At 43.9% G+C, this 21,649-nt stretch overlaps 1 protein-coding gene across 12 annotated transcripts in view; it reads right to left on the bottom strand.

The window, feature by feature from the left end:
• Positions 1 to 21,649, bottom strand: part of GRIP1 (glutamate receptor interacting protein 1) — a 799,607-nt gene that overhangs the window by 287,128 nt on the left and 490,830 nt on the right. The window contains exon 1 of one of the 12 annotated variants that reach the window (XM_068276736.1): positions 1,676 to 1,746. The exons of 10 other annotated variants lie outside the window; for them this stretch is intronic. Coding sequence is in view for 1 of the 2 variants with exons in the window: in XM_068276730.1 (XP_068132831.1) it covers positions 1,185 to 1,230 (46 nt within the window). In the remaining variant the exon portion in view is untranslated. Of the gene's footprint in view, positions 1 to 1,184; positions 1,490 to 1,675; positions 1,747 to 21,649 lie in introns of those variants that run through there. One more of the 12 variants, XM_068276730.1, reaches the window with a different exon arrangement.

Below are 21,649 nucleotides of genomic sequence, written 5' to 3'. Positions count from 1 at the left end.
CCACATTACCCCTTTTCTGCATGCTTGCATGGACATTTTCAAACATATCCAATCACACCTTAGGTAATAAAACTGTCCAAAATTGATGGAACGTGAATAGATCGGATATAATAGGGCAAAAAGCATTCTGAAAGGGATGAAATTAGTCAGAAACAAATCAACATGCGGATGCTTTGTAGCTACTGCTACTACTGAGATGCCACACAGCATCTACACTAGAGGATGTTGGTAGCAACTAACAGCTATAGCCAGGAACGGTGCTTCCCTATAGGCAAAGGGGGCAATTGCCCCAGAGCCTGTGGGGCCACCAAGGTGTGTGTTCCCTCCTCTCCAGTTATGGTGACCCCATACATGCCTGCAGGGAAAAAGGAAGACGAGCGCTGTGGGGAAAAGTTTGGAGTGTAGAGCATGGTGTTGCCTCCTGTGTCCTGCCTGGATGTGGTAAGACCCCAATGTGTGTACACTCTGGATCTGTAAGGAAAGGAGGAGGGGATAATGGGTTCCTCTACAATGCTTTTGGGGACATATGATGGACACAACGATTAAGTGTGGCTGGAATTGAGTGTGGTGGGATTGGTCAGAGTCAGCTCAGAGTGTGGGGGAGCCCTAGGGGGGCCTATTGTAGCTAGAGTCGGCCCTGGCTATAGGACATGAGGTCTGCAAGAACTACGGCAATTGCTGTAGTGTTCCATAGTTATCACCTGCATTAGATAACATTAGAAGCTGCTGCTTACCATCTTAGTAGCTTTGACTAGTTGCGGCTACTAAACTCTGTGCAACAAAGCTCTTAATCTGGCAGAAGTATTTCAGTAACTCTTTACCAGTTTTACAATAAAAAAAAAAATACCTGTCACATATTGTAAAACAATGAACCTGTACAGTGATGACTGTAGCTGAAGCAATAACATCTGAAAGCAATTACTTTCATACAATCTGTCAAACAAAAATAAAGTTTCTGAATAGAAATCCAGAGACTACTCTCAGAATGCAGTAACCTGGTCAATAGAAATGAGTAAAGTATCAATTCACGATCTCCATTAACCATATGCAGCAAAGTTTTGTTTGCTGATGGCACATTCATCAATAATCATGATACTTTTGATTTAGAAGCACGCAGCCATCAGTCTGTAATGATGCACAGACTACATAATGGGGTATTTGAACACGTTCATTTGTGAACTTACCACCATCCATACGCATGTTCTGATTAAAACCACAGAGAAGGGCCATCACTGCACCTTAGCAGCACAGCAAGACCTTTATAAATCCAGACCTTCTACAACCTCATTCAGTATCCCTGTCTTCAGTATTGTCAGTCAGAGGGATGGATCTCACTCATCTTCTTCATTGTACATCTGCTCTCCAACAGCCTGAGGTAGTCCATGATGACTTTTAGGAGGAATATGTGTCAAGTTGAATTATAGCATTAGGCTGCGGGTCCTCTTACAAATCAGAGGAGCAGCAGAATGCTTTATGCCTTCCTGTAACCCGCTCAGAGCCTGGGCTGCAGAAACTAGTTTTAATTTAGCTCCTGGTCTCAGCATGTGAATACTTGGCAGCTGTAACACAGATCCATTGCTGCATTGATAGCTCTCTCCTCCCCCTCCCACTCCTTAGCAGATTAATATGAGCAAGCAGACAAACCTGAATCAACACAAGAATGCATTAGCCATACCAGCATTTCCTTTTTGGACCACTGTATCAATAAGTGGTCAGTATAATCGAAAGTGATAAAATGTTCAGTGGCTGAGTCATGCTCTATATTCTTGTGTGCTCATGCAATACGATCTTACTGCCATGGCTACCAGGTCACTGCCCACTTCTCCATCTGCATTCTACATAACCTAAAATGTGTAAACACCAACAGGGTGTGTGTGATCCCCTCAAAGAGTAGCTGGTTGTATGTTTCCCTGCAACAGCAGAAGACCACAATTTCTATGCATTGCATCTATCTGCTGGTTTGCAGAGTGGATTAACATCCAACCAAGCAATTGCATCTGCACAATGCTGAGGGATCACAATTATTCCATAGCTTTGCAAATTAGGCCCTCAGTTCTCATTCCCAGTAGTGACTACACACAATTACTTCAGGCAGGTAAGATAATTTACAGAAATTGGTCTCAAAGTGTTGCAGTAGTTTCCAAATATACAGGCATCTGCTCTGCCACCTGGCATGCATTTGCAAAAATAAATAACCCTCAAATACCTTTCTACAGACCCAAAATACTGTATAAGTCATACAGTTTTTCAGTTTTACATTTTGTTTCGATCTTCTAACTTGAAGAGTGCTTGGTAACCTGCCCCTTCCATAATGGATTGCTGTATTACACTACCTATTTGTGTGTACCATTGCAGATCACTAAACAGGGTTGTTGCATGTTATTGAAAGTAGAGTTTTACACAAAACGGTTAGGAACAATGTTCTCTAAAGAGCAAAATATAATGTGTATATGTAGACTATGTAGGTAAAGGTTGGCACCATCTGTATTAAAGCTCTTTTATTGAATAAAGTGTAAGCTAGTACATCACAGTAATGTTTCCGAGCAACCTCTGCTCCTTTTTCAAGGTATGTCTAGCCAATGTTTCCAAAAAATGCAGTTACACATATTTAAATAGCAAGAGCAAAAACAAAAAATTCATCCAATCACATAAGTTTGGCAGATACTAGATATCCACCCTCATTGGTCCCCATTGGTATGGAACGGATGAGTAACTGAACACAGTTATGTGCATAACAGTAATCACACCAATCTCCTCATGGTACCACCCCTCCACTATGGTGAGCCAATCACTGAGCTGCTGACGTCTAGTGGGCCGTTGCTAGGAGACCACAGATGCCACTGATTGAAGCATCCCTTATCTCTTCTATTATACTTGCATAGCTATAGACTGGGACAAATCATCTTTTAACACCTTCTGCAACCAAGGGCACCCAATACTAAGATGACAACAATGTCCTCTGTGTTCCATTCATGGCGGTCATAGCAACTTTGATTGAAAGAGCTGCTAACCTTTATTATTTCAATTATCTTGCATAGGTATGTTGCAGGGCTGCCAATAGAAAACACTGAGAAACAGAACAAAGATACCTCTACTTTTAACTACTTTTAATTGTTGGTCCTATTAAAAGTGATATTTCTGTTGTATTGCAACCCTAGTAATTTAGCTCATCCAGTGGCTTTTTTTCATAGGGTCCCTTTCTTCCCATGTTAGACTTCTGTATGCTGCCACCTTGGCATTTGCCTCTTCTTGAAGTATCCACAGTATGATAGGCTCTTTTCCATGGACTGTTGCTAGGCAGTGAAGTGCCTCTCAAACTCTCACAACTGCTTGCTGCTGCCTGGTAACTGCTCACCGCAGCCTGGTGGCAACTGCTTGCTGAGCACACAGTTCAACAGTCTGTGGAAAAGAGGTCTAAAATACCACAATTCACTAAGCTTTATCAAACACTTTATCGAACGTTTGATATTTACCTCATGGGTAAAATCTAATTTTGAATGCACTATGGTGTTATACATTTATCAAATGTTTTATCGATAAAGCTTTCACAAAATCTATAACACCTTAGTGAATTCAAAATTGGATTTTACCCATGAGGTAAATTATCAAACTTTCGATAAAGTGTTTGATAAAGCTTAGTGAATTGAGGCCAATATCTTTAAGGGGACTGGACATTTCACATATTATAATTATGTTACTGGTTGAGTATGCAGGTTTGCTTTAACCACCCTGGCGTTCTGATTAAATCGCCAGGGTGGCTGCGGGAGGGTTTTTTTTAAATAAAAAAAAAACTATTTCATGCAGCCAACTGAAAGTTGGCTGCATGAAAGCCCACTAGAGGGCGCTCCGGAGGCGATCTTCCGATCGCCTCCGGCGCCCAGAATAAACAAGGAAGGCCGCAATGAGCGGCCTTCCTTGTTTTGCTTATATCGTCGCCATAGCGACGAGCGGAGTGACGTCATCGACGTCAGCCGACGTCGTGACGTCAGCCGCCTCCGATCCAGCCCTTAGCGCTGGCCGGAACTTTTTGTTCCGGCTACGCTGGGCTCAGGCGGCTGGGGGGACCCTCTTTCGCCGCTGCTCGCGGCGAATCGCCGCAGAGCGGCGGCGATCAGGCAGCACACGCGGCTGGCAAAGTGCCGGCTGCGTGTGCTGCTTTTTATTTCATTAAAATCGGCCCAGCAGGGCCTGAGCGGCAGCCGCTGGCGGTGTTGGACGAGCTGAGCTCGTCCAGACCGCTCAGCTGGTTAAAAACTGTACTCAAATAGCCTGACCAATAACTATTTATATAGCAGATGGCTTTGTTGGCTAGTAACTCTATTCCTGCAGAGCCTTAATGTTATCACATAGATATGGTAAAAGAATGGGATGCAGAGCAGCTTTTTTAAGGAGCAATAAAATACAGGCATTAGCCTTTGCGACAGCCAGTGACTGAACGCCACAAATCTTCTGCCGAGCCGCAATATTAGTGTCAGTTTTATGGAAAGTGGAGTTTTACCGTCTGTGCTATGTGCTTCCTAAAACAAAGCTTGGCTGTGTGCACCCTGACATAGGTGTAAATCCTCAGCATTAACCATTCTCCAAACCCTTAACAGCAGTACCGGAGAGGAATACAATGCCAATTACAGCCAAGAACAAGGGAAAAGGCAAAGTCCTTCAAATCATATTCAGTGGTTAAAGAGAACCAGAGACTGAAGCACCCTCATGTATTTTATTACATTTTATCAGTGGGAACATGACAGTAAACACCTACCCTGCTTTTAGTTTCATTCTTATCTGCTTAATTAGTCTATTAGCAGCTATGATAAGAATCCCCGACTGGCTCGGTCTAGGTTTGACCTGGATTTATAGCTGAGTCATTCTTCTGTGGAGTCTTTTCAAGCCCAAGCCTGCCACCTCCTGGCTCAGATTTCCTGCTTTGCATACTGAAAGCTGTGATGACATGGGAGGGGCTGCTGCTGCTGAGAGAGAATCTCTGAAACAGACAAGTGTGGCTGCAATATGATCTGTGTGCTCTGTGTGCACTCTGCATAGATAATGGATGATGACTGCAGTTTCATTCCTATGAGAGACACTTCCTACAGGCAGCTGCACATCATACCAAAATGAAAGCACTCAGATGAAATGCTGCATTTAGCCTAGATAGCAGCATAGTCTCATATAGCCTAGACAGCACATCCAGAATAAATCATAACCCGGAAGCAGAAGGGATATGAGCCGGTGGCCATATTTGATTTTTCCTAGAGCAATAATGGATAAAAAAAAAAACACTAAAAAAGGCACACCAGAGCGGCGAAATTATCAGGTAGAGCATTTATTCTTTACAAGCTATCGACTGATATGTTTATTTTGTGTGAAACGTTCTGGTTCCCTTTAAGGAGCAGCAGAGGAGAGAGAGCCTAACTGCAATAATAGTGATTGCCCCTTAATGACGACTTCAAGTCAAAATGCAATGCTTCCTCTACAGCCTTCTCACACCAAATCTTCTCTATAAGGGCTAGTGCACACCATTGCTATTGCAATAGATAGCGCTTAGCGATTTTCATAAATTTTGTGAAGCGATTTTCAGAGCAATTTTTCAATGAATGAGCAGTCTTTGCTCATTCATTCAAGCTGAATCCCTCCCAAAAAATGCTACATGCAGCGCATATGCGGTTTTAGAAAAATCACAACACTGCTGTGGGAACACCCGCATAGGGTTTCCGTAACCAAGTGCTTTTCAAAGTGAATTAAAAAAAGTAAAGTTAGAGGTTTTCTTTTTGAAAGTTAACCTTATTGTTTTATTTTATTGGACCGTTCTTGAAATGGTCAATTGCGTTCTGGGATTGTGAAAAGACTTATGAACCTCCCCTCTTCCTCCTCCATTTTTATTACACATTATTACTCTTTATTAATAAACCACTAATACATTGTGAACTGCTGTACAATAACAAAACATTCAAGCATGGCCCAGGTTTCTGTTCTCCTCCACACCCATAGGGGCATAGCAATAGGGGGTGCAGAGGTTTCGACCGCATCGGGGCCCTTGGGCCAGAGGGGCCCCGGGGGGGGGGGGGGGCACCCATCATACACAGTATTAGCTCTCATGTGGTCATAATCATCACTTCTATAGATACTTTGAATAGTGGTAATCATTAAACTGTTCCCCATCCTCTTCTTGCACCTCTGACACTGTAGTTGCCATTGGCAGGTTTTGTTCCGTAATATCAATTGTTATGTATAGAGTGCTTGGGGGGGGGGCCCATTGTAAAACTTACATCGGGGCCCATAGCTCCTTAGCTACGCCACTGCACACCCAGTTTTATTAGTAATGACGCCATGAGGAGCGTATGTGGCGATTGATTGGCAACATTTCAGCTGAGGGGTCTGAGGATAAAGCTGACAGCAGGGCTGCAAAGGAAAACATGTAAGCTGTAAACGTTCACTACAGAAAAACACGGTTTGTATAGGTAAAACAGTCAAAGCAGTGCGAGAAACACCATACTGAACCAGCTCACAAATTTCAGATTTTGCATTTAGACAGGCCTTTTACTGCTGCTCCAGTGTATTTATACTTGACCCTGAAATGAGGCATGACCATTCTTAACATATGGCACTGTCAGTGCATAGCACATTCTTCTCATACATCTATGTCATTATGCACCTCATAGCGGTTACATTTTTAGCCCAAGTTTCGTACAATATATGCACAATATGGTAAGGAATCACAAGCCTAAATAATGACAGAGCACAATGCAACAAAATGTATCCATGGTTCATGGGGTCTCTCTCAGAACTCACAGGATTTACTTGTTTTGCTAAGAAAGCAAGAACAGTTATTTAATGTAAAGCAGTCACTGTATGAAACTGGATTTTTTTTAATATAGCCAACATATGCAGGCACTTTGATGTGCATCTTTACATAGCCCCAGCTCCTCAGGACACTCCAGATGGAAAACTCCTACTCAGCTGGCCATAAGACCAATCCCTCCCTGCCTGCACAGCATTGTTACTGGGCCATCACTACTGTGATAAGGAGGCTCACTATGGCCTCTTTTCCATGAACAGTTGAACTGTGTGCTCAGCAAGCAGGCAGTTGCCAGGCAGTAGTGATCAGTTTCCAGGTAGCAGTGAGCAGTTGTGAGAGGCATTTCACTGCCTATCAACTGTCCGTGGAAAAGAGTCCTCACACAGAGACTCAGGAGGCAGTGAGATGGGTGTAACTATTGACTAAGGCCTCTTTTCCACGGACTGTTGATGGGTAGTGCAATGCCTCTCAAACTCTCACTGCTGCCTGGTATCTGCTCACTGCTGCCTTGTAACTGCTTGCTAAACACACAGTTCAACAGTCCGTGGAAAAGAGGCCTAAAGATGGCCAACAGGATGCTAATTCTATGAAAATTGAATGCAGCATGGAACTGGGTCAGCCCAATCAGAGTGCTTTTGTTTTCCTGAAGTATTCAAGCCAAAATTAATAACCATTCTACCATTGACCTGCATGGATATATGAATCTTTCTTAGGGTGGGTACACATATCCAATTTAAATTGGCCAATTTGACCATATAGTATGAGAGCTTACCTACACCTTTTCTTAGTATTCTAAATCTGTTGGCCCTCATACTACATGGACGTGGTACAATTGGCCAATCATTGGATGTGTGTACGCACCTTTACACTAGTGGTTAGGGTTCCAAGTTTAAGGGGCCCTTCATAAAGTATGTAAGGATGTGGAGAGGCCTATTGAGGTGTACAAGAGGAATCTGCATGAGAGACTTGGGTGCAGGAGAGGAATTGGCGAGGGAGACTTGGGCGCAGGATACAGTCTGTATACGGCTAATCCTGCTGCTGCACAAGTTTCTGGCCGTGCTAAATACTATTCCCCCTCCAGGCCGCCATGGATGGAGGGGAATGAAATAATTTGGCTTCCAGCAATCGCTGGAGGCTGAATTATAGTGTTTTAAAAGTAACTTCCGCTCCGTCTTGTGACAGCACCAAAGTTACTCCCTGTGTGCTGCTATAGCCGTAATTCTTATTTCGGCCTATGGTAGTGCCGGCTGCGCCCAAGTCTCCTGCACTGGATTCGGCGTGTCTGCCATTGAGGGCCCTTTCACACTTACTATGGTACGTTGTGTCGCATAAAACTGCTGCATCCCGTCGCAGAAGTAGTGATAGTCCTATGGGGCTATCACATTGAGCACTGTGCAGCCGGTCCCATCGTGACAAAGCAAGAGTACCTGTCCTTGTTTTGCCTGGAAGTGAGGCATACTTTCACTGAAGAGTATTCTTCCCATTATGGTCGCACTGAAGCGATAACGTGTGGCGTGTCCTTTCCGGACCGTTGCTTGCACAACAATGTAATGTATGAAATGTGAAAGGGGCCTTGGATGTTTCCATGACACCTATACTTATTTGTGTAAAGCAGAACAATAGCATTTCTGATGTTTACAGGAATACATGACAATTACATTTTATCAAATTTAACTAAGCAGGTAATTTAGTATTTAGTATGAACTCTTGTATAGGACAGAAGGAAAACATAGAAATGTACCCTGTATGTATTTAGAGAGTTTAGCCTGTCTAATCCCCCCTCATTTGTGACTAAGCACAAATTGTAATTTGATCTCTTAGCCTAGTCAGCTGACTGCCATGGCAGAGAGCTCATTGGAAAATACAGAATGTTAACAATATATCTGCATCCATAAAAGCAGGAAGTAGACACACTGCAGATATATTGCAGGATTTGTATTAGCTGTAACAAAGAAATGTTTTTCTTTAAAGGTTATTATGCTGTTGTGTATCTTTTGGAGCAAAGAGGAAGTTCTGAGTTCAGGTCCATTTTAATTTGGTGAATGGTACAGCATAATGTTTAGTATACACTGTCTGCAGAACAGTTTAAGAACTGAGGTTTGCTATGTGTCGCTGCACTGCTGCAGTATGCGTCTGGTACACAGAACAATGGATAGCAGAGCAATTACCTCATTTACAAGGTAACAAGTCAGCACAATATTCAGAGGTCATTCAGTAGTGCACTTCCAATGGCATAGGCAAGGCTCAGCTTATTATATCTACAAAACTGGGACAGTTCACAAGTGAAGACACTTAACATTGTTGTCAGGCTTTTTTGTGTTGCAAAGGTTTTCATTATTTGGCTGCAGATCAGGTTCCATACTTGTGCCTCACTGATTCAGAAAAGGTTTACATGGTTGACAACATAATTTTTTGGCTATGCTTGCAGTCTCATAATGCAGAACATTCACAATAGTCCTGCCAATGCTTTTGTGTGTAGATGCATATGTGAAGGTTTCTCCTTGGCCATTCAGATGCTGACTTGCATTTGCTTCACGGTTTCAGCAGATGAGCATATGGCCAGACATTCCTCAAACTGAGGCTGTCAGTATTTTCATCATCTGCAATATAACACTGTCACTTCATTGCAGTGATCATACAAGGTGCCTGCAAATACTCCCATTACACTGCAGCTCCAATCAAGAGAGACCTTTCAAACCACAAATCTCAGGCCTGACCTGAATACTTCCTTTACTTCAGACCCAACTTAACCAGCACCTTCTGCTATAAGCAGAGCAATAAATTACACTAATCTGCTAGTATCCATCTCTGTTTGGTTAGGAAGCATCAGTAAGGCCTGGAACCCACTAGCGGTATATGTTAATAAGCCATTTCTAAGCGCTTGGGATTTGAAAAACTCTTGCTAATGTAATGCTATGGGTGTGATCCCACTTGAGTGATGTGATTTTATAAGACTCACCCATAACATTGCATTAGCTAGAGCTTTTCAAATGGCGTACAAGAGGAATCGGCGCAGGAGACTTGGGTGCAGGATACAGCCGGTATGGCTTATCCTGCTCCTGCACAAATTCCCACCGATGTTAAATATTATTCCCCATCCAGGACGCCATGGATGGTGGAGAATGAAATAATTCGGCTTCCAGTAATTGCTGGAGGCCAAATTTTGGTGTTTTATATGTAACTTCAGCTCCGTCTTCTGAAGGCGCTGAAGTTACTCACTGCTGTGCCCAAGTCTCCTGCGCTGGAATGAAAGTGTTTGTTTCAAATCACTAGCATTTAGGCCTCTTTTCCACGAACTGTTGAGCTGTGTGCTCAGCAAGCAGTTGCCAGGCAGCAGTGAGCAGTTGTGAGAGTTTGAGAGAAACTGCCTAGAAACAGTTTGTGGAAAAGAGGCCTTAGGCCTCTTTTCCACGAACTGTTGAGCTGTGTGTTCGGCAAGCAGTTATCAGGCAGCAGTGAGCAACAAGCAGTTAGCAGGCAGCAGTGAGCAGTTGTAATAGTTTGAGAGGCATTTCACTGCCTATCAACAGTTCATGGAAAAGAGGCCTTAGAAAGGCTGCTAGTAGGTTGGAGTCCTAAGGCGACACTCAGTCAGCGTTTGTCCATTGTAAAAAGTCCTCTACCTGATTTACATTCTGAAATTTTTTCACAGGTGGCGACACCTTTATTTCTGTCAGGTGCAGCTCTGCTGTTTGTATGTGAGAATTCTGAAGTCAATGAATAGAATGCTCTGGGAGAATGTCGCATAGCTAAACAGCCTAGGCTAAGCATCACAGCAAAGGATGGGCCTACATAACATACCAATACAGTAAAACCTCCGTTAGCCACAACAAAGCTAACTAGTAAGTCTCAAGCAACCAGCGTGGCGCTGTTATTTTAATTTATTTTATTAATTCAATTTGTTACTTTTTACTTTAGTTTTGTTGGAATTTGTATTGCCACTAGACAGTTTTTTTTTTATTAGATCTTGTGATCCAGGATCTTCATGGGATTCAGGTAAAGTAGCGGAGCAGTGAGTTCTACAAAAGATTGGATTTTTTTTTACTCGATAACTTTTATAAAGCTTGAAACTAGTTTTGGCATCTGCACCTAGTGGATGTAGACCACAAGGCATTAAATGACGTTACAGACTACAGATATGGTGGGGTTACTGTGGAAAGCTGTATATTATTTATACTAGACACAGTAGGACCTTCTGCCGCACATACAAGTACACCCAGGTACGAATTTGGACATTTTACCACCCAAGGCCACTGTCACCAATCCCGCCCTTGGAGGGAGCACAGCACAGGATGGGGGGAGCACAGGACCAGTGCTCCACAGCTCGTCCCTGTGGAAACAAGGCAGCCACGGACTGGGTTTGTGACTGTTGCAGTTACATGTTTAGCAGCTTAACTGCCTTAGTGTGCCAGCCCACTGCCCACCCCTTGCTTCCTGGTGCCCTAGGCCATGGCCTTTGCGGCCTTGCCTCAAATCTGGCCATGAGTACACCTCTTTATGTGCTCACTCATGTCCCCAAAAATCTGGAAATCATCCATGAGTTTTATTTTGTTTTCTGAGACATCTACAAGACGATCATTGATACTACTGTTGGATAGGGATTCTTATCTTCCAACTGTTCACAAGCCCTATGTGAAATCCTAAACAATGTTGAGAGATGATGCTAGAGTGGCTGCCATTCTTTGAATGTTTTTGCGAGGATACTGTAAATAGTGATTTTTGTACAAGAGATCCCTGTGCCCTAGTGCGAAACAGCTGTCAGGCTCTGTCACCCCCACTGCTCTGTAGCACTGTGTCTGCCCAAACGGTGCCTCGCTGTCTCTCTTTTACTTCAGGGAACATGTCTTCACTGAAGACAGCTCTACTATCTCTAAGTAGAGGAGTCAATATGCAGTCATCAAACCAACCAATGTTAATTAAGGTAATATTTTTAAGCCCCATTTCAAGTTGTGCCATCACCCATCTCTGAGACAGATGCTGGTACTTGGCACTCACAAATTAAAAACCCTTTTTGCCTTGCAAAAAAAATAAAAAAAACAAGTCCAGCGAGTGAAAACGTGGCGACCGTTACAAGCCACTGTTGGCGATTGACATTGTGAAGCCCGTGAAAGCCGAGATTGATTGCGCAAACTGAAAAGCAACAAACCTGCATAACAAAGGCGCTAAAGGGAGTTCACGGAGGAGCTGGAGGGAGTCCATGGAGTAAGTGTGCTCTTACCTTGCTACTATAGTGATTTGAGGTCTGATCATAGCGCGCTGAGCGGCAGACATAGCGGAGAGATTGGACTTATACTGCATCATTTAAAGTATAACACGCAGTGGCCTGATGTCATGGACACTATCCACTGAGCTCCATTGCTGCAATTTAGTCTAGCCAGTGAAGAGATATAATATCTATAATACGCATATGAAAATATTTCTATCCAGGACTGTGTTGTTGCTGGAGTGACATAGGAACAGCGTATTTAAGCTTGGATAAGAGCTTAAGAACACTCATTCAAGCTGGCCCGCAGGCAGTAGGGGTTCAGGTTTGTACAGGGTTAAGTGCAATTTTTCCATGGGGAGGGGGAGCAATTCATATGTGTATAATGGTTGATATGTACAATACACTTGCATCCTGCCTCATGGTGTGTTTTTTATACATTATGTTAACTGTCCTATGCATAAAATTGGATGCTATTTATGGAGGATGCTGGCACTTTTACTGATGGGAGTAGGCATCCGAATCCATCTATCCATCTATCCATGGTATGCATGGATATGGGGATTAAGATCCGGTATGCAGCCAGCATTCATTTTTTTCCCTGCACGCGAATTTGGAAACTTTGATTCCGCATCTGAATTTGCATGCAGAAAAAGGCTGCGAATTGCCCGTAGTGGAAATGAGCTCTATATGACAAACTGTACAGTTAGTCATTATCACCTGAATAAACATTGGTTGGTTTTATGTCAGCATATCTGCTCCATGACTAGCCCCAGATAATGCCTCAATAGAAGGAATCAAAGAACTTTGTGACTTATTCCAGATTAATGGACTTTACACTTTCTTCTTTTCCAGAATTCCATTTGTTTTTGGTGTATTCTCTTCCAAATGTTGTTTCAATCCCATGGTAATGTTCCTAATAAAGTAAGGCTCAAGCTACATACACACACTAGATTAAACTTGACTGAGGAGGCCAATAAAAACTGCCTCGGCAAGAATGTAGCATGTGTACAGAGACACCATCTTTGAGCAAGGGTTGGGTATTGTTCTTACCACTCACCCACCAGCTCTTTGACGCTCCATATCGCACAGCTGTAATGGCTTTGGGGCTAGCAACACACCTAGGTGACATAAGTGACATTCCTTGTATGTGTGCATGAGGCTTTAGTTTCAGCTTTGAAGCCACTAGGGAGAAACTGGGCAGGATTAGGCAATGAAATGTCATTCATTGACAATCTTATCCACTTTACAGAAATAAATTAACTCAGAGTATGCATACAATACATTTGAAGCCTGCATACAACAGCTGGTAATATAGGGGGTTGGCTCAGATGAACCCCTACAATATCAGCTGCTGCTGGTCAGCCAATGTGCTCTAGAACCAGTACTCTTCCTATATTTACACAAATAGATGTGCCTGTAGCACGGTACTCTGTTCAATGGCTGAAAGAATTGTAGCCACGCCAAATGTAGTCATGTGGGCAGGTCAGAGATTTGTGCTATGCCTATGGAAAAACTTACTGAAAATGTAGTTGCGCAAAAGACAGCCAAAGCCAGATGCAAAGAACAGTACAAGTCATCGTTTGCACTGGCACTTTATGAACCAGCTATTATGTTACAGCAATAAAATACAGTACAGAAAAAGGCAAGAAAAATAAAGAACTGTAATGCAAACGTCTACTAATAAAAAATTGCTTGTAATCAGGTCAGGTACACATGAAAGGCTTCTGACTATAATCCACAAATAGAACATTAAGACAATTAAGGCGCCAGTAGGGAAAAAATAAAAGAGGTAACATGTTTAAAAATAGAGGAAGTGGAGGTGGACTTACCTCCTCCAAGTAGACACAAAATAGTAATGTTGGATCAACAAAATAATTTATTTATACACTCTAAGATTCAGCACAAGGCGTTTCACAGGATGGACCCTGCTTCATCAGGCAATAGGGATGGAGTATACAGCTGTGGGTCAGGGCAATTTAGTACAAAGAACGTTGTCTAATATAACAATATACTTTAATTCTATATTTTCTTATGTATAAAAATGAAATTATCAGTAGAAGAAGAATCTCTTTCAAGATCTTGAGAATGCGTAAAATGTTAGAACACAAGCTTGTTTTGCAACAATGAGTCAGGAAAATATCATAGTCTAGATCACACTGTAAGGAAAAGTGATAATTGGTTATATTTAAATTCAGAAGCTCCAGATTCTAAAATAACCCAGAGTATGCATAAACCCTTGTTTCTGCAGGATATACTACCCACAGAGCTCCCATGGCATGTATGAGGTAGCAGGGAGTCTTTTATTAGCAGCACTGACATGGCTACTACAAGGGGCCAGTTTGTGGAAAAGAAGGGAAGGGACTTAACCATTGTAAAAGTCCATCACAATTACAAACTAACATTTTTTTTGTATGCCGGTATGTTGCTTTCTATCCCAGCATATCCAGAAATATACACAATACTGCTATAATGTGGAAAAGTAGTTCAATACAGGGGTCGAGTCCTGCGTAAACGCGGGTGGACGAGGTCCACTTTTTAGAGAATGGACGTCGTCCACTCTAGCATGTGGAGAGGAGGCAGCGCAGTGAAGGGGGAGCGGTGGGCACAGCGGCGGGGAAGGGGGGGACATCTCACCCCCCCCCCCCTTTCCCTCACCTTGGGGCTCCCCCTTCCTCGCTCTCCCCTCCAGAATTAAAAACTCTGCGGGCGACTGGCAGCAGACCTGGCTGCTTATTCTGGGGACACCTATAGACCTGGCTACCTATTCTGGGGACATCTATAGACCTGGCTACTTATACTGGGGACACCTATAGACCTGGATATTTATACTGGGGACACCTTTTTTGGGAGAACTGCTGCCAGATAATCTGACAGCAGTTCCCCAAAAATACAGATAATGTGTATGTTGGGGGAACAGCTGCTGCCAGTTTACATCTATTTTTGGGAGACCACTGCCATATTATCTGTATTTTGGAGGAACCTCTGCCACATTACTTGTATTTTTGTTGAAATGCTATGCTGCTAATACTATGGCAAAGCTCAAACTTCCCGGGCAGACCTTTTACAGCACTGCTAAGGTCATGTATATTTGGCCCAACCCATGACCACACCCACAATCTGTTGCTTGATCACACCCATTTTTCGGTGACGGGGGGGGGGGGGTCCACTCCCCTCTTTTCCCAGGACTAGACCCCTGGTTCAATACTTCAAATACAAAAGTCCAATTTGGAAGACTTGACTCATACCAGGGGATGACTGCCTAATCTAACAGCATAAGTTTCCTAAATTTGCAGAAAGCCAGAGTAAAATAAAGTGTTATCCATCGCCTCATAATTATATGATTTGGCAATACTAATATTGATTCCTCCCTAACACCTTAAAACAGCTTCACTCTCCATATCTCTCAGCATTGGATTAGAGTAAGACCTGGACACACAGAGGCATGGCATAGATAGAGGTTAGCTTTCCTTCCTTGCAGCGCTGCGTCCCCGATACAAATCACAGTCGGGGTACTATCTGCCCCGACTTTATATGCTCTCCCCATGTCTGCGTGGGTTTCCTCCAGGCACTCCAGTTTCCTCCCGCATGGCAAAAAACATAGATAAGTTAATTTGCTTTACCCTAAATTGGCCCTAGACTATGATCCATACATATACATATGACTATGGTAGGGATTAGATTGTGAGCTCCTCTGAGGAACAGTTAAGTGACAAGACAATATACTGGTACTCTGTACAGCGCTGCGGAAGATGTCGTTGCTAAACACATACTAAAATGTTTTGGGGGGGAAAATCCTTGTTAACATTAACTGTCCCCACCAACCAAATCAATAGATTATAGATTGGCATGGCAAAGGGACATAAGACCACTAACAAATTTAATAAAAGCTATTAGATCTGCCAAGAGAACAAAAATAGCTACCCTAAAGGACAACTGAATTGGTGTGTGGGGGCTGCCATATTTATTCCATTTTAAGCTATACCAGTTGCCTGGCAGCCCTGCTGGTCTAGTTGGCTGCAGTAGTGTCTGAATCACACCAGAAACAAGCATGCAGCTAATCTTGTCAAATCTGACAAAATGTCTAAAACCAGATCTGCTGCATGCTTGTTCAGGGTCTATGGCTAAAAGCATTAGAGGTAAAAGATAAGCAGGATAGCCAGGCAACTGGTATTGCTTAAAAGGACTCCGAGCACCTCTCATGGGTATGCCTTTAAGACAAATGACTTCCAACAAAGTCATGCTATGACCCCTCTGGAGGAACCTCTTGCAATGGCCATGCATGTTACTTCCTCTTCCTGCTTCATTCAGTGATGCACTTCTCTAACAGAGAAGACAGAGGTGACCCGAAAGTTATAACATAGTCAAGATGGCAGCCTCGATTTTTAAATTGAAATTGAACAAAAACTATTTGGTGTAGATTCAGGCATCAGATGAAAGAGGAGAGCACACACTACAGAATGGTATGCATCTTTAAGTACTTTGCAGTACTGGTCGGAGTCTTAAAGGCATGCCCATGAAAGGTGCTCAGAGTCCCTTTAAGATAAAACAACTATGGCAGCCTCTATATCCCTCTCACTTCAGACGTCATTTAAGAGAGAATCAGGTGCACCTGTAAGAACTGGGCAAAAGGTGGTTTTATTTCTGTATACTGATATTCTGAATGCGAATGTATGCTCAAGCTGCACAACTACTCTAAATCAGTCGCACACTGTTCCTGGTTTGCATTATGAACGAATACATTTCTAGCTACATGTCTTAGTGTTCTGGTCTTGAGAAGTTATACATTACTTCACAACGTTCTTTCTGTAGGGTACAGCAGCACAAAATGGCACTATATCATTACTGCAAACGCTTCTCAGACACTAAGGAAAATCAGTTCAGTTTAATACTATTCAGTTTTACAAAATGAATCACGACAACTCACATGCACCGCTCAATAGCTACGCATACATCAGTAAAAAAAACTCAAGTAAGCAGCTGTGAGCTCATTTTGTCTAAAATGCAAACTCATCTTTAATGCCTAAGGGCATCATCATTTGGTAGGACACAAATCCTCCATTTTCTTTATCCGGTTCCAGCCTGATAGATGTTTGAAGGGTATCCCCAGCTGAAAATTGGCTTAGTTAAAGAAACCGATATTAAGACTTACTGAACTTCAGTACAATCTCCATCATGTATTAATAAGCCAAATGTTGCCTCTGGGGAATGTGTCTTTTGGATGTTCCAGTATCACTTTTTGCTTTATCGAGATTTACAAGGCACTGAGGGGATCATTTTGTCACGATAAATTCACACTGTTAACTTTTTTTTTTTACCTGACATCACCAGTCAGGTTCAAGGGAAAAGGAGAAGCACATTTTTATGAACAATTTTGGGTGAACACAGACAAAAGTAAAATTACAGTAAGCATGTCAGTCCCACTGGTGAAAAGATGACATATATGAAAGTCTTGTGAAATGGTGATCTGTGTGGAAGATGACATCTGTGGTAGTCTTGTGAAATGGTGATCTGTGTGGAAGATGACATATATGAAAGTCTTGTGAAATGGTGATCTGTGTGGAAGATGACATCTATGGTAGTCTTGTGAAATGGTGATCTGTGTGGAAGATGACATATATGAAAGTCTTGTGAAATGGTGATCTGTGTGGAAGATGACATCTATGGTAGTCTTGTGAAATGGTGATCTGTGTGGAAGATGACATCTATGGTAGTCTTGTGAAATGGTGATCAGTGTGGAAGATGACATCTGTGGTAGTCTTGTGAAATGGTGATCAGTGTGGAAGATGACATCTGTGGTAGTCTTGTGAAATGGTGATCTGTGTGGAAGATGACATATATGAAAGTCTTGTGAAATGGTGATCTGTGTGGAAGATGACATCTATGGTAGTCTTGTGAAATGGTGATCTGTGTGGAAGATGACATCTATGGTAGTCTTGTGAAATGGTGATCAGTGTGGAAGATGACATCTGTGGTAGTCTTGTGAAATGGTGATCAGTGTGGAAGATGACATCTGTGGTAGTCTTGTGAAATGGTGATCTGTGTGGAAGATGACATATATGAAAGTCTTGTGAAATGGTGATCTGTGTGGAAGATGACATCTATGGTAGTCTTGTGAAATGGTGATCTGTGTGGAAGATGACATATATGGTAGTCTTGTGAAATGGTGATCTGTGTGGAAGATGACATCTATGGTAGTCTTGTGAAATGGTGATCAGTGTGGAAGATGACATCTGTGGTAGTCTTGTGAAATGGTGATCTGTGTGGAAGATGACATATATGAAAGTCTTGTGAAATGGTGATCTGTGTGGAAGATGACATCTATGGTAGTCTTGTGAAATGGTGATCTGTGTGGAAGATGACATATATGGTAGTCTTGTGAAATGGTGATCTGTGTGGAAGATGACATCTATGGTAGTCTTGTGAAATGGTGATCAGTGTGGAAGATGACATCTGTGGTAGTCTTGTGAAATGGTGATCTGTGTGGAAGATGACATATATGAAAGTCTTGTGAAATGGTGATCTGTGTGGAAGATGACATCTATGGTAGTCTTGTGAAATGGTGATCTGTGTGGAAGATGACATCTATGGTAGTCTTGTGAAATGGTGATCTGTGTGGAAGATGACATCTGTGGTAGTCTTGTGAAATGGTGATCTGTGTGGAAGATGACATCTATGGTAGTCTTGTGAAATGGTGATCAGTGTGGAAGATGACATCTGTGGTAGTCTTGTGAAATGGTGATCTGTGTGGAAGACAGGGCCGGTTCTAGACAGGCACATATGAGGGGGCAGACAGAAATGTGCAGGGGGCATACAAAAACCCAGCGCCGCGCGTAGCGCGGCGCGCCAAAAAATGGGCGTGGTCATGCAGCAGACTGTGGGCGTGGTCATGGGTGGGGCCAAATAAACATGTCATGACCTTACAGTGGTGTTAAAGGACTTCCGAGGCCAAAAACAAGAAAATGACACTATACCTTTTTAATATCTGAATCCACGGAGGACGTCCAGCGCGTCCTCCGCACCGTTCCGCCGTCATTGCAGCCCTTTTCGGTGCGGAGGACGCGCTGGACGTCCTCCATGGATTCTGATAATAAAAAGGTATAGTGTCATTTTCTTCTTTTTGGCCTCGGAAGTCCTTTAAAGGTCTGCCAGGGAAGTTTGAGCTCTGCTCTTTTTAGCACAAATACAGCTCTGCGCACTGCAGATTATCGAAAAAAATGTTCTCAGGTGTAACACAGAAATATTTTTCGTCAAATGCTAATATGCTGATATTGCGTGTTTTTTTCTACCACAAATACAGTTCTGCGCACTGCAGATTATCAAAAAAATGTTCTCAGGTGTAACACAGAAATAATTTTCTTCAAATGCTAACAAATTAATCACGAATAACCACGGTGGATACTCGTGATTCAAGTTAGCTCTAATTGCCACAGCTGAGCGGCTAGATGCAGTGGGGTTAATTACCCAGAACGCCGCTCTCCGCCCAGCATTTCAACGAGGTGCAAGTGTCCGAATGGACGCGTTGCAAGCCTCGATATCGAGCACTTCCTCCAAGCCGGAAGGAGGAAGTGCTCCATCATTTTTTTAGAACCTCCCAGTTTTATTTTCTGTTTAAAAAAGCTAAAAAAGTAGGTTTAATGCTATTGTCTCATATGGTAATGATTCAGCTTTTCCCATAGTCTCGCAGTTAGCAATCATGTGACCCCCAACAAGACAAATTCAGCAATCATGAGGCCCCCAACAAACCATGAGGCCCCCAACAAGACAAATTCAGCAATCATGAGGCCCCCAACAAGACAAATTCAGCAATCATGAGGCCCCCAACAAGACAAATTCAGCAATCATGAGGCCCCCAACAAACCATGAGGCCTCCAACAAATCATGAGGCCCCCAACAAGACAAATTCAGCAGTCATGAGGCACATAAATAGACAGCATTTCACATAAATAGGCAGAATGACCCCTTATTATGGTAGACACCTCTCACCTGGATTCTGACAGGGACCCCCAGGTTAGGTAGTGAGTGACATGGAGCCCTTTTAGGTAGTGAGTGAGTGACAGGGAGCCCCTTTAGGTAGTGAGTGAGTGACAGGGAGTCCCTTTAGGGAGTGAGTGAGTGACAGGGAGCCCCTTTAGGGAGTGAGTGAGTGACAGGGAGCCCCTTTAGCTAGTGAGTGACAGGGAGGCCCTTTAGCTAGTGAGTGACAGGGAGGCCCTTTAGCTAGTGAGTGACAGGGAGGCCCTTTAGCTAGTGAGTGACAGGGAGGCCCTTTAGGGAGTGAGTGAGTGACAGGGAGCCCCTTTAGCTAGTGAGTGAGTGACAGGGAGGCCCTTTAGGGAGTGAGTGAGTGACAGGGAGCCCCTTTAGCTAGTGAGTGAGTGACAGGGAGCCCCTATAGCTAGTGAGTGAGTGACAGGGAGCCCCTTTAGCTAGTGAGTGACAGGGAGCCCCTTTAGCTAGTGAGTGAGTGACAGGGAGCCCCTTTAGCTAGTGAGTGAGTGACAGGGAGCCCCTTTAGCTAGTGAGTGAGTGACAGGGAGGCCCTTTAGGGAGTGAGTGAGTGACAGGGAGCCCCTTTAGCTAGTGAGTGAGTGACAGGGAGGCCCTTTAGGGAGTGAGTGAGTGACAGGGAGACCCTTTAGCTAGTGAGTGAGTGACAGGGAGCCCCTATAGCTAGTGAGTGAGTGACAGGGAGCCCCTTTAGCTAGTGAGTGACAGGGAGCCCCTTTAGCTAGTGAGTGAGTGACAGGGAGCCCCTTTAGCTAGTGAGTGAGTGACAGGGAGCCCCTTTAGCTAGTGAGTGAGTGACAGGGAGGCCCTTTAGCTAGTGAGTGAGTGACAGGGAGCCCCTTTAGCTAGTGAGTGAGTGACAGGGAGCCCCTTTAGCTAGTGAGTGAGTGACAGGGAGCCCCTTTAGCTAGTGAGTGAGTGACAGGGAGGCCCTTTAGCTAGTGAGTGAGTGACAGGGAGCCCCTTTAGCTAGTGAGTGAGTGACAGGGAGCCCCTTTAGCTAGTGAGTGAGTGACAGGGAGGCCCCCCCCCCAGCCGCCGCCGCTGCTTCCCCTACCTTGCCAGCAGCGTCAGACCTCAAGATCAGCGGCGACCCGACCCCGGCCAGGGGGGGTTGAGCGGCGGCCGGGCGACACCCGCCAGGGCCGCGGCGGGGATGTCCCCCCCTGATGGCGGGCCTGGAGAGAATCGACTCCTCCTCTATGCGGGGTGGCTCTTACGGTCGCCACTGCCTGCGTCACAGCAGAGAGCCAGAGACTCGTCTCGGAGAGCCGTCCGAGGGAGAAGCGGTCATGTGACTGATCACATGACCGCTCTGCGCTCCACACCACGGACCAGGAAGCAGCCAGCGGCATAGCGAGAGCGGCTCTGATTTGAGGGGGCAGTGAGTCTGTTTGAGGGGGCTCTGCCCCCTCTCGCCCCCCCCTAAAGCCGGCCCTGGTGGAAGATGACATCTATGGTAGTCTTGTGAAATGGTGATCTGTGTGGAAGATGACATATATGAAAGTCTTGTGAAATGGTGATCTGTGTGGAAGATGACATCTATGGTAGTCTTGTGAAATGGTGATCTGTGTGGAAGATGACATATATGGTAGTCTTGTGAAATGGTGATCTGTGTGGAAGATGACATCTATGGTAGTCTTGTGAAA

Source organism: Hyperolius riggenbachi, chromosome 3 (assembly GCF_040937935.1).
Source record: "Hyperolius riggenbachi isolate aHypRig1 chromosome 3, aHypRig1.pri, whole genome shotgun sequence".
NCBI lineage: Eukaryota > Metazoa > Chordata > Amphibia > Anura > Hyperoliidae > Hyperolius > Hyperolius riggenbachi.
The sequence above is the reverse complement of the archived record's forward strand: the minus strand, read 5'-3'. Positions and strand labels throughout refer to the sequence as shown.